Raw genomic sequence first — 27068 nt, 5'->3', positions numbered from 1 at the left:
ATACAACAGGGTTAAAAGAATGGTTAAAAAAGCTCTAAGCTCCCGGCTTCTGCCTCAGGAGCACAATACTTGATAGCAGTTTCCCTGGGGGACATCAAGGCCGCCCGCCACTCCTCCTCCTCCAAAACGCCCAGATCTGCCTGCCACTTATCTCGCAGGGGCTGAAATTTATCGGGTAGATTATTAGAGTTTACGATATGTATAGGATATGGCCTTAGCTGGGAGAGGCTCAGAGAGCAACCTATCCTCCAAGGGGGAGGAGTCAGGCAGGGAGGAGAGGTCAGGGATGGCGGTGAGAAGGGTGTGTTTGATCTGGAGATATCGGAAAGATTCTGTCTGTGCGAGTGCATATTTAGATTGTAGATCCGAGAAAGTCAATATTTTACCCCTACATACTAAGTCCCCTACCGTCGAGATACCTATTGTGTCCCATTTGTCAAACCCTAAGTGGAAGCAGAGAGAACCAAGTTGTTGAGACGCCCATAGTGGTGTAGCCGTGGTGAGTGTCTTCGACCAGCCCATGCATTTATTGGCTTGGTGCCATATTGTGACAGTTTGTGCCATAGGTCCAATGTATCGTTTTTGTCGGCCTGTTGTACAGAGCCCCCAGATATCCCTCCCGCCCAGTCTGGTATCTGTCAAGGTGAAAAGCTGGATCGACGGGTGAACCGTGAATCCAATGATTAGTAGCGACCAGTTGTGATGACCAGTAATAAAGGCGTAGATTAGGTAGCGCAATGCCCCCGTCATACCAGCTCATCGTTAGTTTGTGGAGGGCTATGTGGGCCGCACTTCCATCCCATATTAGAAGCCGTAGGTCACCCTCCACAGCCCAAAAATAGGAATCCGGGATCGGGAAGGGACAATTCTGGAGGGCATATAGGAAACGCGGGAGCGCCAGCATTTTAAACAAGGCAGCTCGACCAGGAAGGGAGAGCGGTAAAGAGCGCCAGTGAGCTACGTCGCTGTGCAGTCTGCGTTGCGGGGCCAGTAGGTTCCGTTCGTGGAAAAGTGTGGAGTTGGGGGTAACAAAAATGCCTAAGTATTTAAAGCCATCTTGGGCTACTGTGATAGAAAACCCTCGGGGTAGCAATGGCGGGGGACCGTGCAACATGTATAGTACCGACTTATTCCAGTTAATGGAGTAGCCTGAGTATTTTCCAAAGTTGGTTAGGACGTGAAATAAGCTATTGATGGAAGACCTGGGGGAGGCAACATAGATCAGGATATCATCGGCGTAGAGAGAAATTTTGTCTGTCGTATCGTCATTCCATTGGAGGCCTCTGATGGAGGCATCAGTGCGGATCCAATGAGCCAAAGGCTGCAGGGTCAGAGCAAACAATAGTGGCGAGAGCGGACACCCCTGCCGGGTTCCTCTGTGGAGCTTAAATTGTCTAGACGTGTGGTTATTAACTCGCACTTGGCCCAAGAGATCTGTGTATAGGAGTCGGACACATTGAATGAATTTGGGTCCAAAGCCGAATCTGAGCAGAACTTCGAAAAGATAGGGCCATTCAATCGAGTCGAATGCCATCTTGTCAAGGGACAGGATGGCGGCGTCTTCTTGGATATGAGGTTGTCTACTCAGAACGTTGTTGACCCGACGTAAGTTCAGGGCCGTATTACGCCCCGGGAGGAAACCTGATTGATCACGAAATTAGAGAGGGGAGTACGACCAGGAGGCGAGCAGCCAGTAGCTTCGCCAAAATCCTGGCCTCAGCACTGATCAAAGAGATCGGTCTATAGGAGCTGCATTCAGTGGGTGGTTTGTTTGGCTTGAGGATAACTACAATGGAGGCTAGCCTCTGATCTAGTGGCAAGGTACCTGCCTCCCGTCCCTCCTCAAACATGTTCTTGAGATGCGGGACGATTCCAGGGGTCATACCCTTCAAAAACTTGATGGGGACTCCGTTAGGACCCATGGCCTTGCCGAATTTAATGGAGAAAATTGCCGTTGTGAGCTCATCACCTGTTATTTCGGCGTCGAGTAAGTCTCTCTCCGTGTCGGAGAGAGTGGGTAGTCGCATTTCTCCGAGGAGTTGTCTAGATTCCTCTGCTGTGTAACGCGCCCCAGCAGTATAGATATGCTCCAGATGGTCTGCAAAGGCCTCTGCCACCTCCTGTGGATCCGAGGTGTGCGAACCATTGGAGCGTGTACTGGACGAGATCCACCTAGCGCCCTGCTCGCGACGTTCCAGCCACGCCAACATTTTACCAGCCCGATCTCCTAACTCATATATTCTATGACGTGTGTGAAGCAGTCGGGCCCTTGCTTTTTCTTGTGCCAGTGCTTTATAGTCAAGTTGTTTGGCACGGAGCCGGCGAGCTGATTCAGCCGAAGGGGCCGTGTTATGGGCCATCTCCACTTGAAGGAGGTTAGTCTCGGCCTGAAGGACCTGTTCATTATGTTGCCGTATGTATCCTAGCTTGAGTGATAGCGCTCTGCCCTTAATGACCGCCAGGTATGCTTCCCATATTGTAGTGGTGGATTGTACTGACCCAACGTTCTCGGAAAAGTAAAAATCAGTGTGATCAGTGTGTTAAATCAGGCTATCTTTGATGTCCGTCCGGGATTTGTAAAAGCCATGGGTTGATTATTCTGGGCCCATGGGTGGTCTGGTGATAGTATGTCAGCTCCACAGTGATAGGAGAATGGTCTGAAATTCCACGAGGAAGACCTTTGGGATGTTTGAAAAATCCAATGTCTGCCGCAGGGCAGAAAAAATAATCAATGCGGGACATACAGTTATGTGCGTTGGAGTAGTGCGTAACATAGGGTGTGTCGGGATGATAGGATTGCCAAATATCCTCTAGGCCCATTGCGCTTACAAATTCAGCAAGATCTGAACTGTGTTTGTGCGAGCGGCGCGCGGGATGCCTGTCATATTCGTCATTCATCAACATGTTAAAATCCCCTCCTATAAGAAGTGTGCCGGGGGTAAGGTCTGATATTTGAATCCCCAAATCTCGGAGAGAATCTCGACCTAGGGTCGGTGGGAGGTAAACAGATATGATGTTTAGGGCGCGTCCCTCCCAAAGGGCCTCAACAGATGCCATGTGGCCTAGAGGGTTAGCCCATGTTTTCGTGGATGTGAGCGCCATGTTTCTCTTGACCAGGATCCCAGTGCCACAGGACCCAGACGTGAATCCTGCATGTACCAGCAGTCTGTACCCTCCCCGTTGGAGTGCCTGACATGTGCTGCCCACCAAGTGCGTTTCTTGTAGCAGTACTACGTCGGGGGTGGCGCCGTAGATATTGAAGGACTATGCCGCGTTTTATTTTATGCCCCAACCCATTGACGTTCCATGATAGTACTGTGAGGGTTCTAGGGTGGGATCTTGATTCAGTGGTGGAGGCCATGGCGAACCCACATGGGTAGCATGAGGAGGAGCTTAGCTATGATCTGTGGGGATCCGCAGCAAGCGGTCCAACGTGTACTACGGGAAGTAGGTATTAATGGATCTATCTGGCTTGGTGTAGCTAGACCTCGCATGAGAAGTAGAGTGTAACAAGAAAAGACTCTGACATAAAGGAAACAAGCATTAGAAATGCAATAGGTCTCGGATTTATTTGAGTTAGAGCTAATGGCATTGTAAATGGTAATGTCTTTTAGCCATGTGTTATGGAGTGTATGCAGCACTCACTCTGCAGCACTCACTCTGCAGCACTCACTCTGCAGCACTCACTCTGCAGCACTCACTCTGCAGCACTCACTCTGCAGCACTCACTCTGCAGCACTCACTCTGCTGCACTCACTCTGCTGCACTCACTCTGCTGCACTCACTCTGCTGCACTCACTCTGCTGCACTCACTCACACTATGCAGCACCAGAAGAGGCTTGGACGCGCTGACTGAAACCGCTCATTATCCTAAAAAATATTGAAGGCATTAGACGAAGAAAAATAGGCACATTCGCGAGTTCCTCTTAAAGATATTTTAATGTTTTGAATATTGACGAGCCTGGTGTGGTGTGCCGAAGTCTTTTTTCGCAATAACATATTTAAACAGTAGAGGCGTGGTCGGCAGATTAAAGTTTCTATCAAACTTTGAGCCAGCAAACAATTGTGCCTGTTCACGGAGCAAGGACCAGGTTTAACGCTGGAAGACCCGGACAGGATTGCAGGACTGGAGCGAGGTGTCCTATATGATGGGTCAGGTGTCTGTCTCTGCGCTTTCGTGTCAATGCACCGTAGTCTGTAGGAGTGATTCGTGATAGACGCATTCTAGGAGTATATAACTATTTTTAACAGTACCGTTTGTGGTATATGTGTTTCTAATTTCTAGCCGTGGGCATTGATATGTGAATTTGCCGCATAAATCCAGTCTCCATTATTGCAAGGAAATGCACATTATATGGCATAAGGCGGCACATTGTGTCAATCTAATCTCGCTTTGTTGTCTTTGGAACAACGAGTAGTTTTGTCTGGGCATAAGTTTCAGCTCATTGCTATGCATTCGGCTCACAATTTTGCCAATCGGCTACTAAAAGGTGAACAGTTAACCTTTGAAGTGGCATCTCGAGTTTTAGTAACTGTTGAATCTATTGAGCTAGAAACTGTGTCTGTCAAATGATAATTGTACAGCAGAATGTGGCAAAGCCATAATTATGCTGAAAACGCCGCATTAATATTACCGCATAATTACTACAACCCTGGTAATTGCTGCTGGTAGCAAATGGAGTCTGTTTCTCAAAGGTGTGCCTGTTTTCTTAAACGGCCAAATGCCCCCGGTCTCCTTTTAGTAAATGTGCAACTAATGTGTAGCGCCCAATGTCGGCCTTTTGCAGTATGTAAGCGCTAATAGTTTTGCCAGATAAAGGAACTAGGTGCAGAAAATAAAGAGATTTTGTCCAGGATCACATAACATATTCTGTGGGGGCGGTGCTCTTTTAGTCCCGTCTAATATGTTAATATTATTTGTAATAAAAAAAAAATGTTATGTGCGACTTTACCTGTCCGGGTTTCAAGATGTTGATTCTGTGTAGCGCTCAATTCCTACGCCGCTTCTAAGCACGGTGGTTAACGGGTGTTATTACTACCCAGTGTCTTAGTACTCAGTTTGTCGACCTTTGAAGGCTGAAAGGGTTAGTTGGCCCCTGCAGGGTTTGACCCCGTGCGCTGCAACACCAGCTGTCACCAGTGAACCCTTAAGGGGCGTTAACAGATGGGCAGATTCCCCACAAAGGGCATCTGCTTTTAAGTAATTTAGCCGTCAGATCACACGCCTGGGGAAGTAGCAGTCCTTTGGGGGGCGGCACTTGTACTTTCTGCTGGTCTCTTGGGGCGCTGCGCGTCAATCTAATGTGAACCCAAGACAGGCTGAAAAATACGATTTGAAACGGCGACGCACTGTATTTGAGCGCGCCTTTTTTTTGCACTTCACAGCGTTGGGGCTAATGTGTTCACAGCCTGTGTTTTTTGCAAAGTTCGGTCTTGGCCTCAATTACGAAACCAAAAAAAAACAAATATAGCTTGGAGTTGCAGTTCGGTTTACCTTACCTGAACTTTGAAATAAGAGTTGCGTCTGGAAGCCCAGTCTGAACTGGAACAGTTTAGATCAGCAAGGGGTGTGTTCCATCATGGTGAGGATCCGAGTTTGTGATCCGGATGAGTGAGGCTGATGAAGCCCTTTCCCGGCCTGGCATGCAGCAGCTGCGCGCTGAGCGCTGCTGAATGGTGAACGCGCCCGGCCATCTGGATTCACTTACGGAGGCACCCTGACAGCTCCTAATTATAATTAATGTACTTCTTTGCGCGAGCACGAACGAAAAATGCCCAAGATGGCGGAACAAAACTACATTTACCCTATCACTTCAAGCCTATTAAAACGACAACACAACGAAGACGAATCACTGGCCAGATGACAGAACACGCTAAGGAATGTGTGGAATTTGTCTCGCCAAAGCCCTAGGAGATACTTTTTTTTTTCTTTAACATTAGGATCTCGAAACTCCTCCCACTTTCAGTGGGGAGGAGTCCGAGCCCTAAAAAGCAATAGCTTAAAACAAGAGCATCCCCCCCCCCACCCTCCTCCCACATTCCCCCCCTGCCCGCGGACTTAGAACTATCCACTCCCCAACTAGGCAGAGTGCCTGTCGCCCTCCCAATCATGAACGGGGTGCTTGGTGAGCCGGAAAGGCCCTAGCCATAGAACATCATAGTATAACAAATAAGCGGAATCAAATATCAACCAACCTGCATATACAGATTTATCGGTGAAAGAACATAACATACGGTTAGGATAAGCGTCCCTCCCCAGAGCCAAGCAGGATAGAGAGTGCCGTGTAACAACGAAGTCCTCAGTTTCCCGCCTCCGGCAGGGCTGCCACACCCGGCCACGGCAGAGCTCCAGGGCATCTGTCATTTCGAAAGTCTTCTAACCCTTGGATCAAAACGTCACTGATCAGTAGATTAGTCTTCCGTCCCTTTATCACGTCGTTCCGGAGGACGGTCTCGGCGTTCACCCACTTCTGGGCCTCCACGGTTGTTTCGAGGCTTTCCGGCTTGACGCCATCCCTCCAGCCATTCCCACACCACGTCTGGGGAGTTGAAAAACCAGGCTTTGCCCTCCGCCTCCACCCGGAGCCTCGCAGGGAAGAGCATGGAGTATTTAATGTCTTTGTCTCGCATGGCCTTTTTGACCTCAAGAAAGCTGCGCCTGCGGGCCTGCACCTTAACAGTGAAGTCTGCATCTAGCTGCAAGGGGCCTCCGGTGCGGGCCGTCTGGAGGATGGAGTCTCTGTCCCGGAAATTGAAGACTCTCGCTATGATGGGACGCGGGGGAGCCCCCGGTGGCCCCCAGGAACTCTGTGTGCCCGCTCGATGGAGAAGTAGGCAGAGAGGCGTTTGGGTTTGAGGTGTTTTTGGATGAGCTCCTCCACGAAGAGGTCCGTCGCCTGCCCCTCCATTCATTCCGGAACCCCTAGGATACGGACATTATTGCTTCTTGATCTACCTTCATAGTTGTCCAGGAGTTCACCCATGAGAAGCTGTTGCTTCTGCAGGTGCGCCACTTGTTGTTGGAGGGTCGAAGTGTCATCAATGAGGGCATCCGTCTTGATCTCGACGTCTTTGACTTTTGTATCCATCTTGCAGAGGTCCGCTCGCAGGAGGGTGACCTCTATATTAACGGAGTCGATGCGAGTCTCAAGAGAGTACCTTACCCCCGCTATCGCTTCCATCACGTCTTCCAGCGTCTTTGATTTCGCCGTGGGTGAGGAGGGCACCCCTTTCGGGTCCCCCTCAGGTGGCAGATCCTTGCCGTCACCCTTAGATGCCCAGGTGAATTTAGTTATCTGTTTCTGGGTGGTTGGTCTGTTTCCTCTATTGCTCGCCATTTGGAGGATCCTGGCGTCAGAGCCTGGTCACCAAGAAGGAACCTCTCACACTCCGGCAATGACTGGGGCGGAGTCTGGTGACTATCTCAGGGACACTCAGACCGATCCGGCCAATCCAGCCCGTCCACGGGCGAGGCACCCCCGGTATCCCAGCCGGCAAAGGGAGATGGAGTCAACAAGGGAGGCACAGGCAGCTGTCTGTTAAGGCGGCGAACGCTCGTTTTTCAAGTTGTAAGACCAGATTTCAGGTGGCTATCCAAGTAGGGGCGCTGGCACTCAGGGGCGAATCCGTCACAACCCCAGGAACAGTTCCTGCCGGTACTACGTGTTACGTCCAAGCACACCACATCGGGCAAAGGGGTCAACATCCGTCTTAGTCTGCGCAGGCTGCACGGTGGCCGAGGAGCATCCAATGTATATGGTGAGGTGTTGCGCGGCTAGCGCGGGGGCTCAGGGAAGTTACAGTGGCGTACGCCAATCCCAGCGTGGGGCTCCACACCGGGGGATTAAGACACCACGTCCCGGCTACCAGATCGTCCAAGGGCTATCTTCTATTAGGGATAGGCAGATAGGCCTGCTTCAGCCCAACGGAGTGTTCAGCCAGTGATCTCAAAGCCCCCCCCTGGGGTCTAGAGCCTGGGTAAGTCCCGCCCTGGAGGAGCGTGCAAACTGTCCCTGCCAGCTGGGTGTAAGTACTGGTCTGGCGGCCGTGAGTACAAACCCCCCCGCAGTCTCGACGTCCACTCCGGTCGTGGGGTCCCTCAGTGCAGGCGGAGGGCGGCGATTCAGTTTGGGGCCCAGAGCCTTTGTTGCAAGGCCCACGCGAGTCCCGACACTAGGCCCAAAGCCGGGGACTCTCATATCAGTTCGGGCCGGCGACAGGGGCAGCTTGTGTGTGTGTGCTTGAGGCCGTCGCAGCAGCAGCGCGGGGGAGCGGAGCTCACCTCCGAGGCAGGCGGGTGTCCACCGCAGCCTCGGTCAGGTTGGATCTTCTCGGCAGATGTTCCGAGTGCAATCGGCGGCGTCACCAGCCGCTCCCCTCTCCGCTCATAGCCGCGGCCGCCATCTTGGGGAACGCGACCTCAGGAGAATCACCGCCGCAGCCAGGCAGGGCAACAAAAGGCAGGACGCTCAGGTGCAGGCTGGTGGCGGGCCGATCCCCTGGGTTTATTAGGGGTTCAGCCGAGCATTTGATAGAGCGTATCCACGGATTTGTACGCGAGGCCCGAGGAGCCGGTTTAGAACGCGGCCATTCCTCTCGGCTGCAGCCAACCAGTCAGAATATTAGGTGTTTAGAGGAGTTCTGACAACTGTGGGGCCTGGTGCCACTGCACCTGCTGCACCATTAATATTATGACCCAGTTGTCTGCAAGGTAATTGCAGTTTTGACTGACAGTTTAGTAGTCAAATATAGCAATAGTTTGTGTTCAGAGGAATCCTCACAACTTTTCGGCCTGGTTTTACTGCACCTGCTGCTCCATTCAAATCATGAGACTGTTGTTTGCAAGGCAATAGCACTTATGGCTGCCTGTGAGTAGTAAAATATAGCATAGTTCTTGTATTTTAACTTTATTTTTAACATGCAATGTTTATCACAACAATTAGAATAGATCATAATGACCAAATAGATTAAGTTGAAAAAATCAATCTGAAAATACCTACAAAGTGCAAAGAAAGGTACTGAGGCATGAATCGAAAATGCCACAAACGCTCTAAGGCTAAAGCATCTGCATTAGACAACTAAGTAATAAAAAGCAAGCATTCCAGCATACTGTTTCCATGGGAAAAGATCTTATCTTGACAATGACTGGGCATTAACAGTGTGAAGAGCTTTAGTAGAAGTATCGTAAATCTGTGCAGCCAGGGGAAGATTAAAAAAAAAGTTCCACAAAAAAGCAAATGAACACAGTAATTTGGCCATAGGAAATGTTGAAGACCCGACTTTTAACATATATTAAATGCTAGAGATCTTACAAGCAGAGCGCAAGCACTGTGGAGGCGAAACCATATCAACCTACATACGAAGCTTTTTGCTGCAACAACGTGAATTATATTTTTTACCTTAATATTTACTGTTTTATAATGTTTTACATTATGCCCTTTTGAAAAGAATGTGCTTAGACCTACTAGGGCGCCACATTCTTTTGGACTAATTGTACCAGTATATGATTTTTCATACTAACTCAGATTAGGTGCATTATAGATAGTGACAAGGTGCTAGCATCTCCCACTTTCCACTGCCATCTTGGTGATAAAATAGTTGGATGTGCTGCAGGTCAGAGCCGAGTCATCATGGTCCCGTAATGCATTGTCTTAGGACAGGAATGTAGGGATTTGATTCAGTCAGTCCAGGATTGAGATGCATTGGCAGTGCCAATAGTGGCTTGGTTGGATTCAATCTGGCCCCTTAAAGTTATTGTGTTCTTCCTGCTTTTAATGAATGGAACCCATTGTTTCCGTAAATACTTCAAGACCTCATTATTGTCCATATGGTCTCATAAAGCTACCTAATGGCTTACAGCTGCCTTATTTCTTTACATTCAAACTGTCTCTTGCCATTTGCTAATATACCTCTTCATTTTTTCATGCCTCCACAGCTCTGTTCCCATCACTGGCTTTCTGGAGGATTATGCCTTCGTCATTCAGGGTCTATTTGATCTGTATGAGGCCTCCTTGGATGAGCGCTGGCTGCAGTGGGCTATCCAGCTACAGAAGACACAGGACCAGCTCTTCTGGGACACAGACGGCTTTGGGTATTTCTCCAGCGATCCCAGTGACGGATCGATCATCTTGCGGCTAAAGGATGGTGAGTTGGAAGTGGAGTTAGCCACATCAGTTACGTCTGACATGATAAGAATGGCTTTTTATGTGGAAAATGGCTGTATCTGGATTATCAGATACTTGATAAATAGCAGAGGTCATTGTGAGTTTTCACAGCCTATGTATTTTTCAGTAGTAACAAATATGTTAGCGATTTGTGTGTCAGCATTAAACAGGTCTGTCTTCACCAGTCCTAAAACTGTGGGTGCTGGATGGAGTTGATTGGGGGTTGGAGCTAGGTATGTTTGGGTTCATCTGTGAAAGACTTAATATTAGTGCGATTTGTGTAAACTCTGGCTCCAAGATCCATTGACTTTCTCCTATGCTCTTTGCTATGGAACCCAGCCCCACCGAGAATTGTTCTATCCAAGGTAGTATGTGGGATTTATGATGGAGGTATTGGCCATCCAGATATAAAGAAGTGTTACTGGGCGGCACATCTAGCAATAGTAAATGATTGGGTATTCACCCCTTGGGATGACCCAAACTCTAGGCTGGCGCGACTATCCATGGGAACATGAGGGTTTCAAGCTATCATTTATAGTTCATCGAAGGGTAAAAACTTGGCTCCCCAAACACACACAATAGCTCAGATATGGCGCACTACCTGTCCTTTATGGGATGGAAGGGGAAGCTGATTACTATGATCCCACTATGGCATAGTGACGCATTGTCACAGCTACGGGACCTACGAGGGTTTAAACCATGGGACCTAATAGGAATCCTCGCACTGGGAGATGTTTGGATGGATGGTAATATGCTCGCTTGGGAAGAGTTAAAAGCCCAATATGAACTGGCTGATACCAAGGTCTTTAGATGCCTCCGGCTCCGACATGCCCTCAGAGTGCATATACTTGGGTAGACCCCCCTGCCAGAATACTCTCCCCTTGAGAACAGAATCCTAACAGAAGCATTACCAAACAAAACCGTCTCTCCAATATATAGAAAACTACAAAACAACTCTCCTGATCTCGTATTTGAGTTGAGATCCAAGTGGGAGGCAGACATTGGAGACTGTGATGACAGGGAATGGGAGGAGGCACTGGGGACATACCAAGAGGTTTCTATACAGACTGGGTTCAGATTGATTTTCCTACGCATACTGCACCGATCTTACTATACACGCACAACTCTTAGGCATATAAATTGTGCCATCACGGGCCTGTCTGAGAGGCTGTGAAGCAGAGGGAACCATCTTCCATACTTTATGGAAGTGCCCAAAGATTCAGACTTTCTTGAGCGACTTGCAGAAAATGAGAATAGTACTTAGAGAACACCCCCCTCCCCCCCCCCCCCCACCCCGACCACTGCAAAGAAATGCATTTCACATATTTGGGCAGAGGAGCCACCACTAAAATATGCCAAGATCTGGCTCTCATTGGGGCTAGTAGTGGCTAAGCGGAATATAGGGAGATTATGGGGAGGGGTTGAAGCTCCCCAAGTAAGGGTCTCGGAGCGGGACCTAGACTGGTGTATGCTTAATGAAAAACCAACATATCAGGGAAAGGGCTGCCCACGCAAGTGGGAGAAAATATGGGCAGGCTAGCGATCATATAGTGGGCTGGATCTGGAGCTCACCCTCGAAGGGACACATCCTGTGCCTAGTGATGCCAGGAAGATTGCCCTACTCAACTTTCTTTCCTGGAGTGATTGCTTGAGGTCTCCAACATTCACATGCTGTTTAAAAATGCTGTTCCCACATCTCTGTATGCTGCTTTTTGGTTTATGTATTTGTATTCTGCATAAAACTAATAATAAAACGACATTTATAAAGTCTGGCTCCAAGACATCTCTGTTGTGTAGCACAGGAAATGGGTCTGCACTGGCTGTGTCTAAAGAGTGACGGCTACTGATTAGGTTCTTTGTGGGTAGTGGCTTTCTCTGGGTGTCGTATTGAAGATTGTAGAGCAGGTACACATTGGGAGTGAGTTTTACTTAGACTCCAGCACAGAGTCTGCTGTGCTATTCAGGAGAATTGTTTCTTTTTGTAAATAGGGGCGACAGCAGATCATGCTCTACTGGAGTGGATAGCAGAGTAGTCTCACTATCCTCTTTAACTACCCATTTTAATTATCAAGTTGTTTGTGCTGCTTTCTCAGCACAATAAAGACCACTTCCTCGGTACATTGCTTTCCATCATTCCAAAGGTCTGTCACCATTCAGCATTGGATCTTGCATAAATTCAAATACTGTGAATCTTCTCCGTTGTCAAGCAGTGATTAATTGATATATTTGTACAAGAAAGTACAGCCTTTCCACATCAGGTAGACGTTTGTCTTCTTAACCAGTGAGTGAATAAGCAACACGCTCTGCCCCGAAAGCCAGCACATCAAGTGAAGATATGTTTTGTATTAAAAATATTTTACCCCACTATTATTATACGAATCAGACAATAAGCACCCAGAAATAAAACACATCTCTTTTAACACATTATTGCTGTTTGTACAAATGATTAATGATGACAAATAATATTTTCTAACATTTCAAGATATATTCGAGTTTAATTTATCGTAGTTAGAATTGTTTGGGAATATTCAGAGCTAAATTATGAAGCAGAAATTGTTGGCTTAATTTAGCTTTAATATCATTGACGGCTGCAGCATATTATTTGTTTTATTCTGGAATCCTTGTAGGTGCCTTGAATACTGGCTGAGGATTTCTATGTGTGGATAACATTCCAAAGTGGTAGCATGAATCACGATTCCCGTACTTTAGGGAACTTCAGGCCGAAATGTGATATGATGTGCAGGGCTTTAAAGCTAATGCTGAAGCAGCAACAGCTGATTAGCTGTTAATTACTTCAGTTGCTTCAGTGGTCTAGACCTTCTAAGCTATTGCATAGGTTCTATGACATATTATCAACACAAATAATATCAACATTCAACATCCAAGAATAATGTTAAAACAATTTGAGAGCACAAATATTAATTGATTTAAACATATTTGGGCACAAATATCGTTATTCCATACATAAAACACACATATTGACTACCAAATGATGGCCGTAAAATATCTCTGAAATACCGAACTATCGACAACAAAAATACATAAATACCAAATATCATTAATACAATAAAACCAAAAAAATAACCAAATCCATAAAAATACAGAGAACCAAAATATTGCTAACAATCAATTACAAATATGTGTATTTATATATTATTCTATTTAAACAAGGGCCTCTAATACACCATGAGCTACTTCTGCTCAAGGAAATTCTTCCAGAGCTAGTAGCAAACTTTATCACTATAAAATAGTGAGCACATCTAATAACATTACACTAGTGACCGCCCTCAGCAGGATTATCAGTTTTGTCCCCCCAAGTATTTCAAGGGACGAACAGCTTTTAATTTGTTCTGGAAATGCAGTCTTTTGTCATCATCCGGCTATCGGTTTCTGAAAGTACATATTTTTCTATCAAATTCCACACTTCTTTTTGGGCAAACAACCTCAGTGGTTCCAGATGAAAAACTATTTCTGAAAAAAATATAACTACTTATTTTAAATATAATTTTTCATTTTTATGAAGGACACAGTTCCCAGACATTGACTTGTACTCGCATGCACATATGCCTCACAAGATAAATTCTGCTTAAAATGCTGAGGCATTATTATAATCTCAGGGTGTGGATGCTCACCATGGATGCATGTAGTATGCCAGTAATGGTTCCCATCATACCATGGGCAGCATTGTGCCAGGGCTGAGCACCATAATGGCCATGATGCTCACAATATGTCAGTCATGGCCGTTATTAGGCAAGGGGTGACCATTATGTTAAGGATGGCTAACATTAGGCCAGTCAAGCTCCTAATATGGCACTGATTGTTGCCAGTGTGCCACAACTAGATAAAGAATACCCCAAATATATGAAAGATGGCCATTATTATGCCAGTACCACTAATAGTCCATTAACTGATACAATTGTGCCAGCCAGACATGAACCTCTTGTAATATGGGGGAGCATATACTTTTGATGCTCCTTACCACCAAGTGTAGCTTCCAGATATCAATGCATTTGTTTTGGGATACAAAAATAGCAGACACATGGACAAAGACACACATAATTATACATTCTGTCTGTCTCTCTGTCTGTCTCTCTGTCTGTCTCTCTGTCTGTCTCTCTGTCTGTCTCTCTGTCTGTCTCTCTGTCTGTCTCTCTGTCTGTCTCTCTGTCTGTCTCTCTGTCTGTCTCTCTGTCTGTCTCTCTGTCTCTCTGTCTCTCTGTCTCTCTGTCTCTCTGTCTCTCTCCCCCTCTCACCCCACCTCTCCCTCTCCTCCCCCCTCCTAATTGTCTCATCTGTGGACCCAGACCATACTCTCCTCAGCTGATTTTGCAACCAACGAGCACAATTTTCTTTGGCTCCTCCATTCCCACACTTTGGTGAGTCCACACTGGCTACTGCTGTGGCTACTCTACTGCTGTAGTTACTCCTGGAACTCTTCTCTTCTTGCCCATTGTTCACACACATTTTGAATGGGCTTACAACATGGCCAGTTTATTTTGTTACTTTCCTCGATTGAGATAAATGGGCATATGGCAGACCCTGTAGGTTGACAAAGACATTTTAAGAAAGGCCCTCCTTTCAAAAGGGCTCCTTGTTATTTGGTCAGGACAGGACCCCTCATTAATAAATTCAAACTATCAAGCTATATATATATATATATATATATATATATATATATATATATATATATCTCGCTTTAGGTCTAGAATGTTTGCAAGCATATTACCGTCTCATACAGGCCTGTCCCATAGCCCACTTCCATGTCAATCTGTGTGCTGTGTGTGGATCAAGGAAACTTGAGAAAAGGAGAAATATTAAAGCGTACGGGTACTGAGTTTAAAAAAGCGATCATTTGTCTTCTTTCTTTTACTATTGCTTAGCTTTTAATGTGTGATCAATGGGCGTGGTTTAGCTTAAAATGCATAATACATTCAAAGTTGTTGGGATCAGGGGCTCCCAAATAGGTTTGGCACGGGCCCCATAAATCCTTAAGATATGCCTGGTTTGACTCAGAGGGTTTTTGAATATTATCATTTGATCCTGCCTTTGGTTTAGCTGGCTGCCACTTTAAAGGTCTGGAGATGAGCAGTGCTGCCTTCTTTACTAGGGTCAGACGAGTTGCATTTGGCTGAGGTCCTTAGGATCAAGAAGGCCAGAAGCGGTGGACGGCTCTTCTCTTATAACGCTGCCAAACTGTGGAACTCCCTGCCATTGTATCTTCACATGGTTCCTAATCATTTTTCCTTTCGTAAACAACTGAAGACATTTCTGTTTCCTTAGTTCTTCTGCCTCCTCTGTGTCAGACCTAGCGATGAGTTGCTCCCGGGTAGCCATGCACTTTATAAATGTTTTTTCATTTAATTCATTCATTTGGGTCCACTGCGCATGTTAATTTCCTGTGCAGGTTCCCCAGCTGGATGTCTGCCGGTGCTTTTGCTGAGTTATAAAAACAGGGTTAACCCATTAATAGTCCTGTGACCTGGGTGATTGAATGTTATAGATAGAGGGGTCCCAGACTGGGAGACAGTACTTTATATAATTGGAAGAAAACAAAATCGACCAATCTAAAGTACAATGTTTTAATTCACACTGTACTGGAAACCTGATCCCTGGTTCTACATTATAACAAAAGGCTTTTGCAATTTTTTAAGATTAGATGCACCCACAGGTAGAGAGAAGGAAAAGGGAGGAGGGGTGTGCTGTGAAGGGATATGGTGGAGGTATAATTAGAAAGACAGTCTTCAATAACACACCAATAAATGCAATTCTTTATGTCCACACAAAAAACGTTTTAATTGATCCCCTTGTAAAGGGTCAAAGAAGTATTAATCAATGCAATCAATTGTAAACCATGCTTCTGGGACATCTGTATGAATCCGGCATGCGGTAGAGGCTGGTGTGGTGTAGTGGAAGTCTACGTTTCGACCCTAATTGATGCAGGGATGGTTAACCTTGCGATGCGGGTCTTCGTCAAGACAAAAGGGTGGGGAGGAAGGGAAGGGGTGGACAACATCCTAGGGGTAAATGGAGAAAACGACAGTCAAAAGAGGGGGTCTCAAAAGAGATCCCTAGCTAGCCATAGTGGGTGTGACCCCACTTGGGAGAAAGAAATAAGAACATACTAAGACACATACTGAGACGGAGGGTTACACTACTAAGACATGTGGACAACCCTGGAGGAAAACTTTATCCACATGGAATTTAAAAATTATAATCACCATTGTAAAAGTCTCCCCTGTAAATCACACACAATCGCGTCAAGACCCAGGGTAAAGCATGCCTGAGATTACTGCAACATGTAGGTCAGATGGTTCCCAAACTGGGCCACAACATACCCAACAAACAGATGCCGCATTTGCATCCTAAATTTACTTTAGAGATCGAACATGGTATGGGAAGTGTTGTCGTCAAACCGTGTAGTTAAACCACTATGGAGAAAAGCCAAACGTAAGTTACGCTCGGGGGGAGTGAAAACAACGTTCAAAAAGACTCAGGGTCAATTGAAAAGTCTGCATCCTGCTTATATGCTATATTATGCGCCCGCTCACCTGATCCTGGAGAGATGCAGGGGACGCGCGGATCAAGTCATTCAAGTGCTGCCATTGACGTATTTAAACGGCATCCCTAAAGGATTACAATAACTCTCTCTCAAACTGTTGTCCAGTCCGTGGCACAAAGAAATAGAATAAACTTAAATAAGGCAGTCTACCAGAAAATAGTAAAACACGCTCACCTGTCCTTGTAAATTAGGAAAGGGAGACAACCGGACCTCGCTCTATCAAGGATTAATGGCGTCCTATTTGTTCAAGGACCTATAGAGGGGAAGAGCACCGTGGTTACAACTAAATGTGGTGCGATCCGCTTAACAAACCAACCAAACAAATCAGTGGTGCGATCCTTACCTATTAAGAATTGTTCAAGAGGGAAAGGGATTTAGTCCATAGTCGTTCTGGTCGCATAACAAACTCGCGAATGAGTGCTCGATCGACTGACACAGTTGAAAAAGGGGGGGGGGGGCGTGGCTGGGCCTACACGGAAAAAGGAAGGAAAGACTATAGTGTGATTGCGGTAACTAGGCAACCATACTTCTCTTTGGAAGACAGACTTATTTCTTCCGATTATTGATAGTCTTCAAACCTTGATACAAATTAGTGGGTATAAATTATGCTGAAGCATTCGTAATGAAAAAGAAATATTGCGGAGGATTGTTGGTATTTATATTGGCCATCAGTATGCTAAATGGCGGTTATATGACAAAGCGCAGACAGTGCCCGCCATGTATAACACACCCGACCAGATGGTGAAATTCCACTGTGTAATATAAGAACACAATTATTACAACATAATATTTTTTAGTAGGTAGGCAGGTTGGCACATCCACGGTGTATATTGGTTGTTGGGCGCATACCTACCTAACATGGTGGTAAACACGCCCCTTTGAGCAGAATTGTAATTAGTAGGCCCATACCTACCTAACATGGTGGTAAACACGCCCCATTACACAAAATATAGTTAGTATACGTCATCACATATGAATGGAATATGCAGTGTTCACCTGCCACGCAGGGTAGTGTAAACACAGGCTCACATGGATAGAAATGCATTCCCTGCCCTGCATGGTGGTAAAAAGAAACCGACAGCCAGAGAGGGAGGAGTCAGGTACAGAATAAGGAAAAGTCTTGAATACAGGAAGAGTATTGATGTGAGACTATGTTCGTTACAGATTGGCTAATTGGACAAAACTACTTTCGGATTCATTGAGGCCATTAAGGACCGAGTCAAAAAATGTGATCCATTTGAGTTCTCTTATATTTAGAAAATGAACTATACTTCCTCCACGAGGGCCAAGTGTCACATGTTCAAGTACAATCCATTTTAAACTGTCAGGTTGATGGTTTTCTTTAACACAATGATCAACCATGGGTGCTCCGATCACTCTACACCCGATGCGACTGCAATGCTGCAGAAAAACGCACTTTGACCTTTTGCTGCGTCTGACCCACGTAGATTTGATCACAAGGACATGTTATACAATATACCACATCTGTGGTATTGCAATTAGTGTGTGATTTGAGTTTTATTCGGTGGTGCTTGAAATGGAATTCTTTCGCTTGAGTGGCTTGTGGACAGGCTTTACATGCACCACAACGAAAATGACCCAAAATTGGTGGCAGATTCCACATTATTGGTAAAGTGGATGTGGTTGGTGTCACCAGGAAAGAAGACACCACATGGTCCCGTATGTTCTTGGCCTTCTTGAAGGAATGCATTGGTGCGGTTGTACTATGTGTTTGCTGAGGCACCAGTCGATCACAGTCCCCCCCTCCCCCCGGGCCCTGTCAGTGGCCAGCAGGAGTCCAATGTAGCAGTGCGCCACTCACCGCTAAGTATTGCAGCCTACTGCAGGAGTCCAATGTAGCAGTGCACCACTCACCGCTAAGTATTGCAGCCTACTGGGTGGGGCATATCCTCGGCCTTGCGTAGGGACATCCACTGGGCCTCTTTTACTTCCACTCGGTACTTCCTCCGCTGTTTGGCTCTAAATGCGGGCCCTGGCGTCGGCAGCGCCTCGAAACTTCACAGTGCGCATCAGGTGAGAAGACCAGGGTCAACGGAGCTGGTCACCGGCCCTGAAAATATACTGTATCGGATGTCTGTAGCGGGGAAAGAGGAGTCAGTGACAGAGCTCTAACTGAGCTTGTCCGACTCCATTGCCTGCGTAGCCACGCCTCAGAGAAGCATCCCTTTATATAATTGAGCCAGGGGAAGTGGTGGGCAATCCTTCAGGATCAATTTATTCAACGTTATCCTCTGACTCAGCCAGGTGTTTAACCACAAAAACGGAGGGCGAAAAGCCAACATGTCAGAGAGGTAAGACACACCCAGTTCTTTGTGTTCTGCTAGGGTTGAGGTTCCATGGAGAACACATAGAAGACGTCTCAAAAAGCTATTTCCAACTACATGTAATTCCTCGTGGACAGTATATCCCCAGATTTCACTACCATAGGAAACTTTGGCGATGCACTTTGCTCGGTATATCTGCAGAAAAACTCTGATCGGTCTTCCTAATCTCGAGGCAAAGTTAAAAATGGCTGCATTGGCCCGTATTAAATCTCCCTTCTTTGTTTTAATGGCCCCCATTTCATATTATCATCTAACAGGCCCTGAGGTAGGAAAAGACATCTGTACGGGGGACCTGAACGGTTCAAACCTGGAAGCAATAGTGCTTTCTTGTACAAGGTCCCACCTGTATCACATAAGATTTCGAATTGTTTATCAGCAGGTCCTGTTCTTCCATAAATGCGGCAAATGCATTAAGTAAAGTTTGCAAACCTCTTGCGGTCTGGGCCATATGGACTGCGTCATCCATGTACAGTTAAAAGGTCCACGTCAGCCCACCTGGGCATATTCCACCTTAGAGTCTACTAAAACCTTCTCTAGATTGTTGATGTATAGGTTGAACAAAACAGGGGCCAAGATACACCCTTGTCGAACTCATCATTTTATAGAAAACTGGCGGGTAACCTTCAAATCTTGGGTGTATCGAACCCTCGGCCATTGTATCTCTAAGGAGATCCAGCAAGAAATGGACAATATCACCATCCACCCTGATGGACAACATGGTCTGCCAGCGCTTTGATCTATTTACACAATCAAATGTGGAAGACTGGTTCATAAAGCCCAGATGGATGGTGCCAGGATGGGGAACTGTGTACTTGTTAAGGACTATAAATAAGCTTATACATTGGTCAACAGTCGACCATCCCGGACGAAATCCATAATGGGTATCTGCTAAGATGTCATTTAATTCTGCCCAGCATGTCAGCCTATCTAATAAGATGTGTCCAATCACCTTGACCACGGAGTCCAACGGGGAGATTGGCCGGTATCAATGAGTACTGTCTCTCTTTTTAAATACTGGGACTATAGTAGATATGTCCCAGGCTCTCTTTTTAAATACTGGGGCTATAGTAGATATGGCCCAGGTACCCAGGGGGGGGGGCAATCCTTACCGCAGCGTTAATAACGACTGTAAGGACTGGTACCCACAAATTCAGATTTGTAAAGATCAGGTGGAAGATGGTCTTGGCACTTTATTACTGGACAACCCAGTGATGCCCTTCCAAACTTCAATTGAAAAAACCAAAGCAGATTTCCCTTCACCCAATCCAGAAACTGTAATCCGGTCAGAGTGGCACTGAAACATGTCCTCAAATTGGAGCACCCATTTGTCCTCTGTTCTATGGGGCCCCCAGGGCGCTTCCCGCATCTTCAACTAAGAAGGGTCTATTTATGATGCTCCAGAACTGTGAGCTATTCTTTAAAGTGCTTGCCTCAATTAGCTCCTTCCATGCTTCCTCCTTCAGCTCAGCTTTTGCCTTGCTAATTCCGGATCTATAGGACCTACGACAGACCATGATTAGGGCAGTGTCCATCGGGCCTAGGGCTTCCTTCAGTTTCTTAGATGCGTGAGAGCAGTTTGAATCAAAACATCTAGTGGCCAAGATAGAAGGTCGCTGAGCTGGGGCACTAAGAAGGTCTGTTATTGTACAAGATATTACATTAAAGGCCTCTATGATGTCCCGTGGATCCGCCAGCGGGGCAATACAGATGGCTAGCTCTTTCTGGCACGAGTCAGATAGGGCTTCATGAAAGGACTCTGGGATTATCTGAGCCCATTTTAGCCTTATTCCCCCATCGGTAACTTTCAGTGACCCCCTCTTCCCTGCCCGCTTAGTTGGCGCTGATATTGGCCCACTAATTAAAGTACATAGCGGGTTGTGATCGCTATATATGCTGGCCTCAATAGAAAAATCCAAGATTAGATAATAGTTGGGTTGACAGAAGGATAAAATCAATAAATGAACCACTTCCCCTCCCCCAAAAAAGAGAGGTTAAGATCCTTCCTGAAAGGTTCCAGTTTACACATAGCCGAAGTTAAATCAAATGAATTTACAGGAGCATAAAGGGAGTCTCCCTGGGTGTGGGTGGTCAAAGTGAATACCCTTCAGTTGTGGACAACCCACTTTTCAACCTGCTCTTCCTACATCACGTGCTCACCCAGGACTGTTTGGGTATCTCTGCATACTTTGGTGTCACTGTGATGCTGCAGGCCAGGCCTGGGGGTTGGGTGGTTGATGAGGAGAGAGACCAAGATGGAGGGCCCAGCCTCCTCTGGTCTCTGACCATTGTGGACAGGCCCGGCTTTGGCCCAGGCTTCGCCGCGGGAGTCCAACAGCGCTTAACAGCATGCGGCACAGGGAAAACTCCTCCTCCTTTGCACACAGTGCCCAAGCCACAAGATCACTGCAATGTTTTGGAACAGCCTTACTTACTATCCAGGTCCGCTCACACCCAGGACCTCTTGGGGGCGGTTGGATCCGGTTCCTTCCGAGGCCCTACTCGAGCCTGCTGTCCTCACTGCCTCCAAACACGCTCTGCCCACAAGAGTCAGGTGAGAGCCTTTTAAATAACTGGAGCAGTTGGCTGGCCTGGTACCCCTGCACCTGCTGACCCACTGGTAGCTTCTCCCCTAAGTCTTGGTAATTATGTATAAGGTGAGTGATTGGCACAGTAGTGGATGAACAGTTCACTGTCATCCAAAACAATAATCAGTTTAAGCCAATTAGATTTGGTTGAAGTACAAGCTCCTTCTTATCTTGGCAATACCAGGGTCTCTCCCACAGAAGCCGAAGCACCATATAAATAGGATCCCTCAAGCGAGATCGAGAAGGGGGGACCCCCACCAGCCCTGATCAGTCTCAGTCATGTGTTGCTTGAGGACGCACTTACGCATCTCCTCCTGGGATGCATCAACGGCTAAACGATCACCAGACGTTGCCATTGCTTCCCTTTGTTCCCCACGTCCCGCCTTAGAGCCGGGCCATCCACTGTCCTCCAGCCCTCAAGCCATTTCCACGCTGCCTCTGGTGTTGTGAAAAACAAAGCAAACACAAGGTGATGATGGAACTAGTGCTGAAACTTTCAGACACTCACCCCCAGTCACAGACCTGTGTTGAATTCATATCATCGTTCTTTAGCTCACTTCGCCACCAAAGTTCTGACCCAGTTATATGCAATTCAGTCTTGACCCTGTGCCTCATGGAAACAGCCCAGCCAGAACTGCCAAGCCAGGTCTACCCTGGACAAGAAACAAGCAACCGGGGACAGGTTTCGGGGCAACACCCTTCATCAGCCAGGCTAGCTTGAATCCAGGGGTTAATGTGAGCAAGGGACCCATGTCTGGGCATTCCCTGCCAACTCTTTTTTCATAAACTATTTTATTGATTGTTATAAGCAACAAAGTGAACTGTGCATCACTGTGACATGTAAGATATTTCAGAACCTTCTCAGAATTTTCCCCCTTCTGGCCCAGCAACAGATAAGATATAGGTGGCCCCCCAAGCCTCCCAACCATCATCCGTGGAACATCAGTGAGCATGCTTAGCTATCTTCCCCATATACGTTTGTGTTTGGCTGGACAGCCTCTTGCCTCATATACGGTCTTTCCTTGGATGGCACACCAGTCCACTCCTTTACGCCACTTTGCAATAGAGGGAGCTGCTGAGTTTTTCCACGCTACTGCAATGTCTTTTTTGGACACCAATATGGCTGTCCCCAGAAACAACCTGTCAGTAAGGGAACCATCCATCATTCCATCACCCCCAGGAGAAGAGCCAGAGGACTATGTCACTCAAATCAGCTACAACTGATACCTAGTATTTGGAAAGGGTGGCACCGGACCACACATTATGATAAAAATCAGCTGGTCTTCTTTGTGTAGCCTCACAGGAGTAAGGTATCCACAGTGGAGAAAATACATTTGGATGATATAGTTAGCACCCTAAGAGCCATCAATGCATCCTTCCAGTCTTCCTCCTCTAAAGGAGCTACCCATTGCTCCCAGCGGGTCCTAAGGGAGTCTAATGTGTTATTTAACCTGGATATGTAGATTTGGGATATTGCCCCTTTCCCCAGATTCCCCATGAGGAACTTAGCTTCTAATGGGCTAAACTCTGGGATTGATGTGTGGTCAGGAATGTGGAGGGCAAGGACGTGCCACAATTGGAGGTATTTGTAGAATAGAGTAGACTGTAGGGAATATTTTTGCTGCGGCTCCCGGAAGGAGGACAAATGCTCTCCCTTCCACACATTTCCCAAGTATTTCCCAAGTGAGTGTGACCTATCGGGTCACATTTCTGAAAGCCCACTAATGTCCCGACCTCCTGCAGCCATGTACCATGCCAGAGGGGCATCTGTGGTGTAATTTTGGTGTCGCATTGAGTGCACAGACTGCCATGGGAGGAGGGCCGTCCGGGTAACTGCTGGCAAAGTGTGAGGGATTGGAGTCCCATATGGCATGGCCTAAATCTTGGAGAATCCGAGGCTTTCTAGTTATAGCTGGTAAGCCGGATCTGACCAACGCCATTAAAACAGTTGTGGATCACCAAGAGGCGGGTTGCCAGGTAGTACAGCAAAGGGTTCATCATCCTCATTTCGCCATTGTATGGTGGCTGTTGGCAGTGTATGAGGGCCTGCTGCGATCTCGAGCCACCCCGTATGATGGTTGTGGTCACCCTATCCAGCCCATGGAACCAACTGCGAGGAAGGTGAACAGAGGATTCTGGAGTACATATAGGAGATGGGGCAGAACCATCATTTCGAACAGGGCGATCCTACCATGGGGGTTGGGTGGAAGGGTTTTCAAATGACAAAGATCTTCTTTTGTACCTTTGGGCAGTGGGCTGACATTGAGGGACCAGGTCAGCTCTGGGAGAAGGGACACCCAAATACTGAGATATTTGAAAGGAAGTCTTCATAGGGGAATGGTTGTTTGCCAGTCCACACATTCTCGCGAGGCATGAAGGGGCACTAAATTGGATTTAGCCGGGTTGAAGCGTAGGCCCGACGCTCTCTCAAAGGATTGGAGAATCTGGAGGCATCTCAGTACGGAGTGGGCCGGGTCAACCCGAAAGATCGGGACATCGTCTGCATTTAGGGCAATCTGGTCCTGATGGGAGCTGTGTGAGTGCCATCCCTGTATCTGCTTGTTGGCCCAGATGAGACAAGCCAAAGGCTCTATTGCTAGAGCGAATAGTAGAGGGGAGAGTTGGCACCCCTGACGGGTGCCCCCCCCTGAAGGCTTCCGATAATGCCCCATTCATGCGGACCCTGGCTGATGGGTTGGAGTAGAGGACTCCCACCAATTTCCAATAATGGGGACCAAAACCCGCTTTCTCTAGCACATTCCCCAAGTAGCACCAGTCGACCATGCCAAAGGTCTTTTCAAAGTTGAGTAGCACTAGAGCTAAGTATGGAGAGAGGAGAGGACGGTGAGCAAGGGCCACATGCAGGCGTCTCGGACAGTGCTGTGTGCTACGATGCGGCATGAAGCCACACTGATCAGGGTGTATGAGAGTGTGGATCACCCGCTTCAGACGGGTGGCAAGAATCGTTGCGTACATTTTATTCTCAGTATTAATTAGCGAAATTGGGCGGTAGTTTGAACATGTGTCTGAGGGAGGGTCCGTTTTGGGTATGAGCAAGATAGTGGCTGTGTATGTCAGAGGGAAAGGTCCCTCTTTCCAGAACCTCATCAAACAGGTTGTGGAGTTGCGGGGTCAGATTTCCCAAAATGCCGCATTATTTTCCACAGGGAAACTATCCAGACTGGCAGTCTTGCCAGTAGAGATCTTTTCAATGATTTCTTCAGTCATAATGTGCTCATCCATAGCTTTAATTTCCCTCTCTGGGACCTGCGGAAGGGGGATACCTTGCAGGAAGAAGGAGTTGGTGACTGGCGTATGTGAGCGATCTGCTGCGTTAAGTCCCGCATAGTAGTTCGCGAGGGTCTGCACAATTTCAAGTGGGGTGCCTAAGAATTGCCCATGGGTGTCCCGAATATCGGGAACTATCCGATTGGCTAGGGGATGAGTAGCGAGCCAATGAAGCAATTTGCCATTTTTCTCTCCCCAGCCATAAACCTGACCCACCGAGCACCTCCAAATCATTTTAGTAGTTTCAAGAGAGATGGTCTTGATCTCTTCTTGTACTAATTGGAGCTGCCGGTTCCGCCTCTCTATCCGCCGTGGTCGCAGCCATTCCCAGGTGGAGGGCCCTGGCCTCGAGTTGCAGAGGTGGCGATCCTGGACCTGCCGCCTACATTTGAGGAACCCCTTGGTATACCCACGGATTGTGGCCTTACTCACCTCCCACAGCGTACTATGTAGTTGTACTGTGCCCTTGTTGTTGTGGAAATAGTGTTTCAGTTCTCCCTTGATCCCCTGCTTATATTCTTGATCCTGAAGGAACCATGCATTTAGTTTCCATATAGGACGCAGATCTCCCGTGGAGCCCCCTATCTGTAGAAGGAGTGGGGGGTGGTCTGATATGCCTCACGCCAGGATTTGGACCTCTGTAACTGACCTACAGTCTTTGGCAAGCATGAAGATGAGGTCAGTGCAGGAGTGGGTATTATGTGCAGCGGATGTGTGTGTGTATACTGTAGTGTTCTAGGGTGCGAGATATGCCAGACGTCACAGAGACCCAATTTGTGGAAAGGGACGTGGGCTATCTAATCCATGGTTCAATGACCTTTTAACTCTGGCAAAGAAGGGATGTAAACAACTAGAACGTGCCTGGCGCTGCTCCTATGAGTCCTCTGCCAAAATAGTGTTTTGAAAGGCAGTCAAAGATTATCACAAACTCATCCCCAAAACGCGGGCAGAGTTTGTTGCCAATAAAATCATGACCAGCTCTAATCCCACCAAGACCATTTTCACCTTGCTTAAGAACATGAAGAGTGCAGGTGTGACCAATCTCTCCCCCGTAGCATCGAACCATTGCTGCGAAGATTTAGCATTCCAATTTGTGAAGAAAGTGGAATTGATCTACCAGGGCTTCTCCACTGGGACTGCCCTCACTGAGAATGCTGTGCCGACAGGGACTGACTCTAGGGTGGACAACTGTGTGTCGGCTTTTCCTTTGCTGTCGCTGCAGGAGTTTGGGGCCTTAAGTGCAAAAATTAAGTCGAGCTCGCCAGCGGATCCGATGTCGGCGGCCCATCTTCGCCAGCTTCTTCCACTCATTTCTCCTGTGGCACTAGAATTGGTCAACCTGTCACTGAAATTAGCCTCCGTCCTCAGGGCGTGGAAGCATGCAAAAGTGATCCCACTGTTAAAAAAGCCATCACTTGATCCGGACGACCCTGGTAACTATCGTCTCATATCTCAGTTACCTTTTATGGCGAAAGTGGTGGAGGCACATGTCAATTCCATCCTGTCTAAATACATCGACACGCATAACATCTTTGACCCTTCCCAACATGGGTTTCGCCCCCGCCATAGCACCGAATCAGCCCTCCTTGCTGTCACGGAATCTATCCGAAGCCGGTTGGATGCAGGAGACTCTGCTGCCTTGGTCCTATTGGATCTAAGTGCCGCTTTTGATACGGTGTCACATGCAATCCTTCTTGAACGCCTTTGGACGATCGGAATCGGGGATGCTGCCCTGGAGTGGATTCGCTCCTTCCTGGATGGGCGATCGTTCCAAGTGTCAGTACCTCCTTTTCACTCTCAGGAACATGCTCTATCTCGTGGGGTGCCGCAGGGCTCCATCCAATCTTTATGTGGGACCTCTGGCGGAGGTGGCTAGAGGTAGGGGTTATCCTTGGTGTCGTACGCCGACGACACCCAGTGGTGATCGCCTTTTCCAAAAATTGCCACGCAAATTTGGAAAGCTTTAAAGAGGACCTGTCGGTTATCTCGGACTGGATGAAGGTTAACTGTCTTCAATTAAATGCCAGTAAATCCGAGATTCTTCTGTATGGGAAAGACCAAGAGCTGTGGTCGGAGCAGTGGTGGCCTGACCATCTAAACCCGCTCCGTTACCGAAGAAGATGGTAAA

At 47.2% G+C, this 27068-nt stretch overlaps 1 protein-coding gene across 8 annotated transcripts in view; it reads left to right on the top strand.

Annotated features, from left to right (window-relative positions):
- SPATA20 (spermatogenesis associated 20) overlaps positions 1-27068 on the top strand; it is a 2403479-nt gene that overhangs the window by 1521165 nt on the left and 855246 nt on the right. For all 8 annotated transcript variants that reach the window (XM_078654432.1, XM_078654437.1, XM_078654433.1 and 5 more), the window contains one exon: positions 9935-10143. In XM_078654432.1, coding sequence (XP_078510558.1) covers positions 9935-10143 — 209 coding nt within the window. The remainder of the gene's footprint in view (positions 1-9934; positions 10144-27068) is intronic.

This window comes from Lissotriton helveticus, chromosome 7 (assembly GCF_964261635.1).
Source record: "Lissotriton helveticus chromosome 7, aLisHel1.1, whole genome shotgun sequence".
NCBI lineage: Eukaryota > Metazoa > Chordata > Amphibia > Caudata > Salamandridae > Lissotriton > Lissotriton helveticus.
This window is presented reverse-complemented; position numbering and strand designations above follow the sequence as displayed.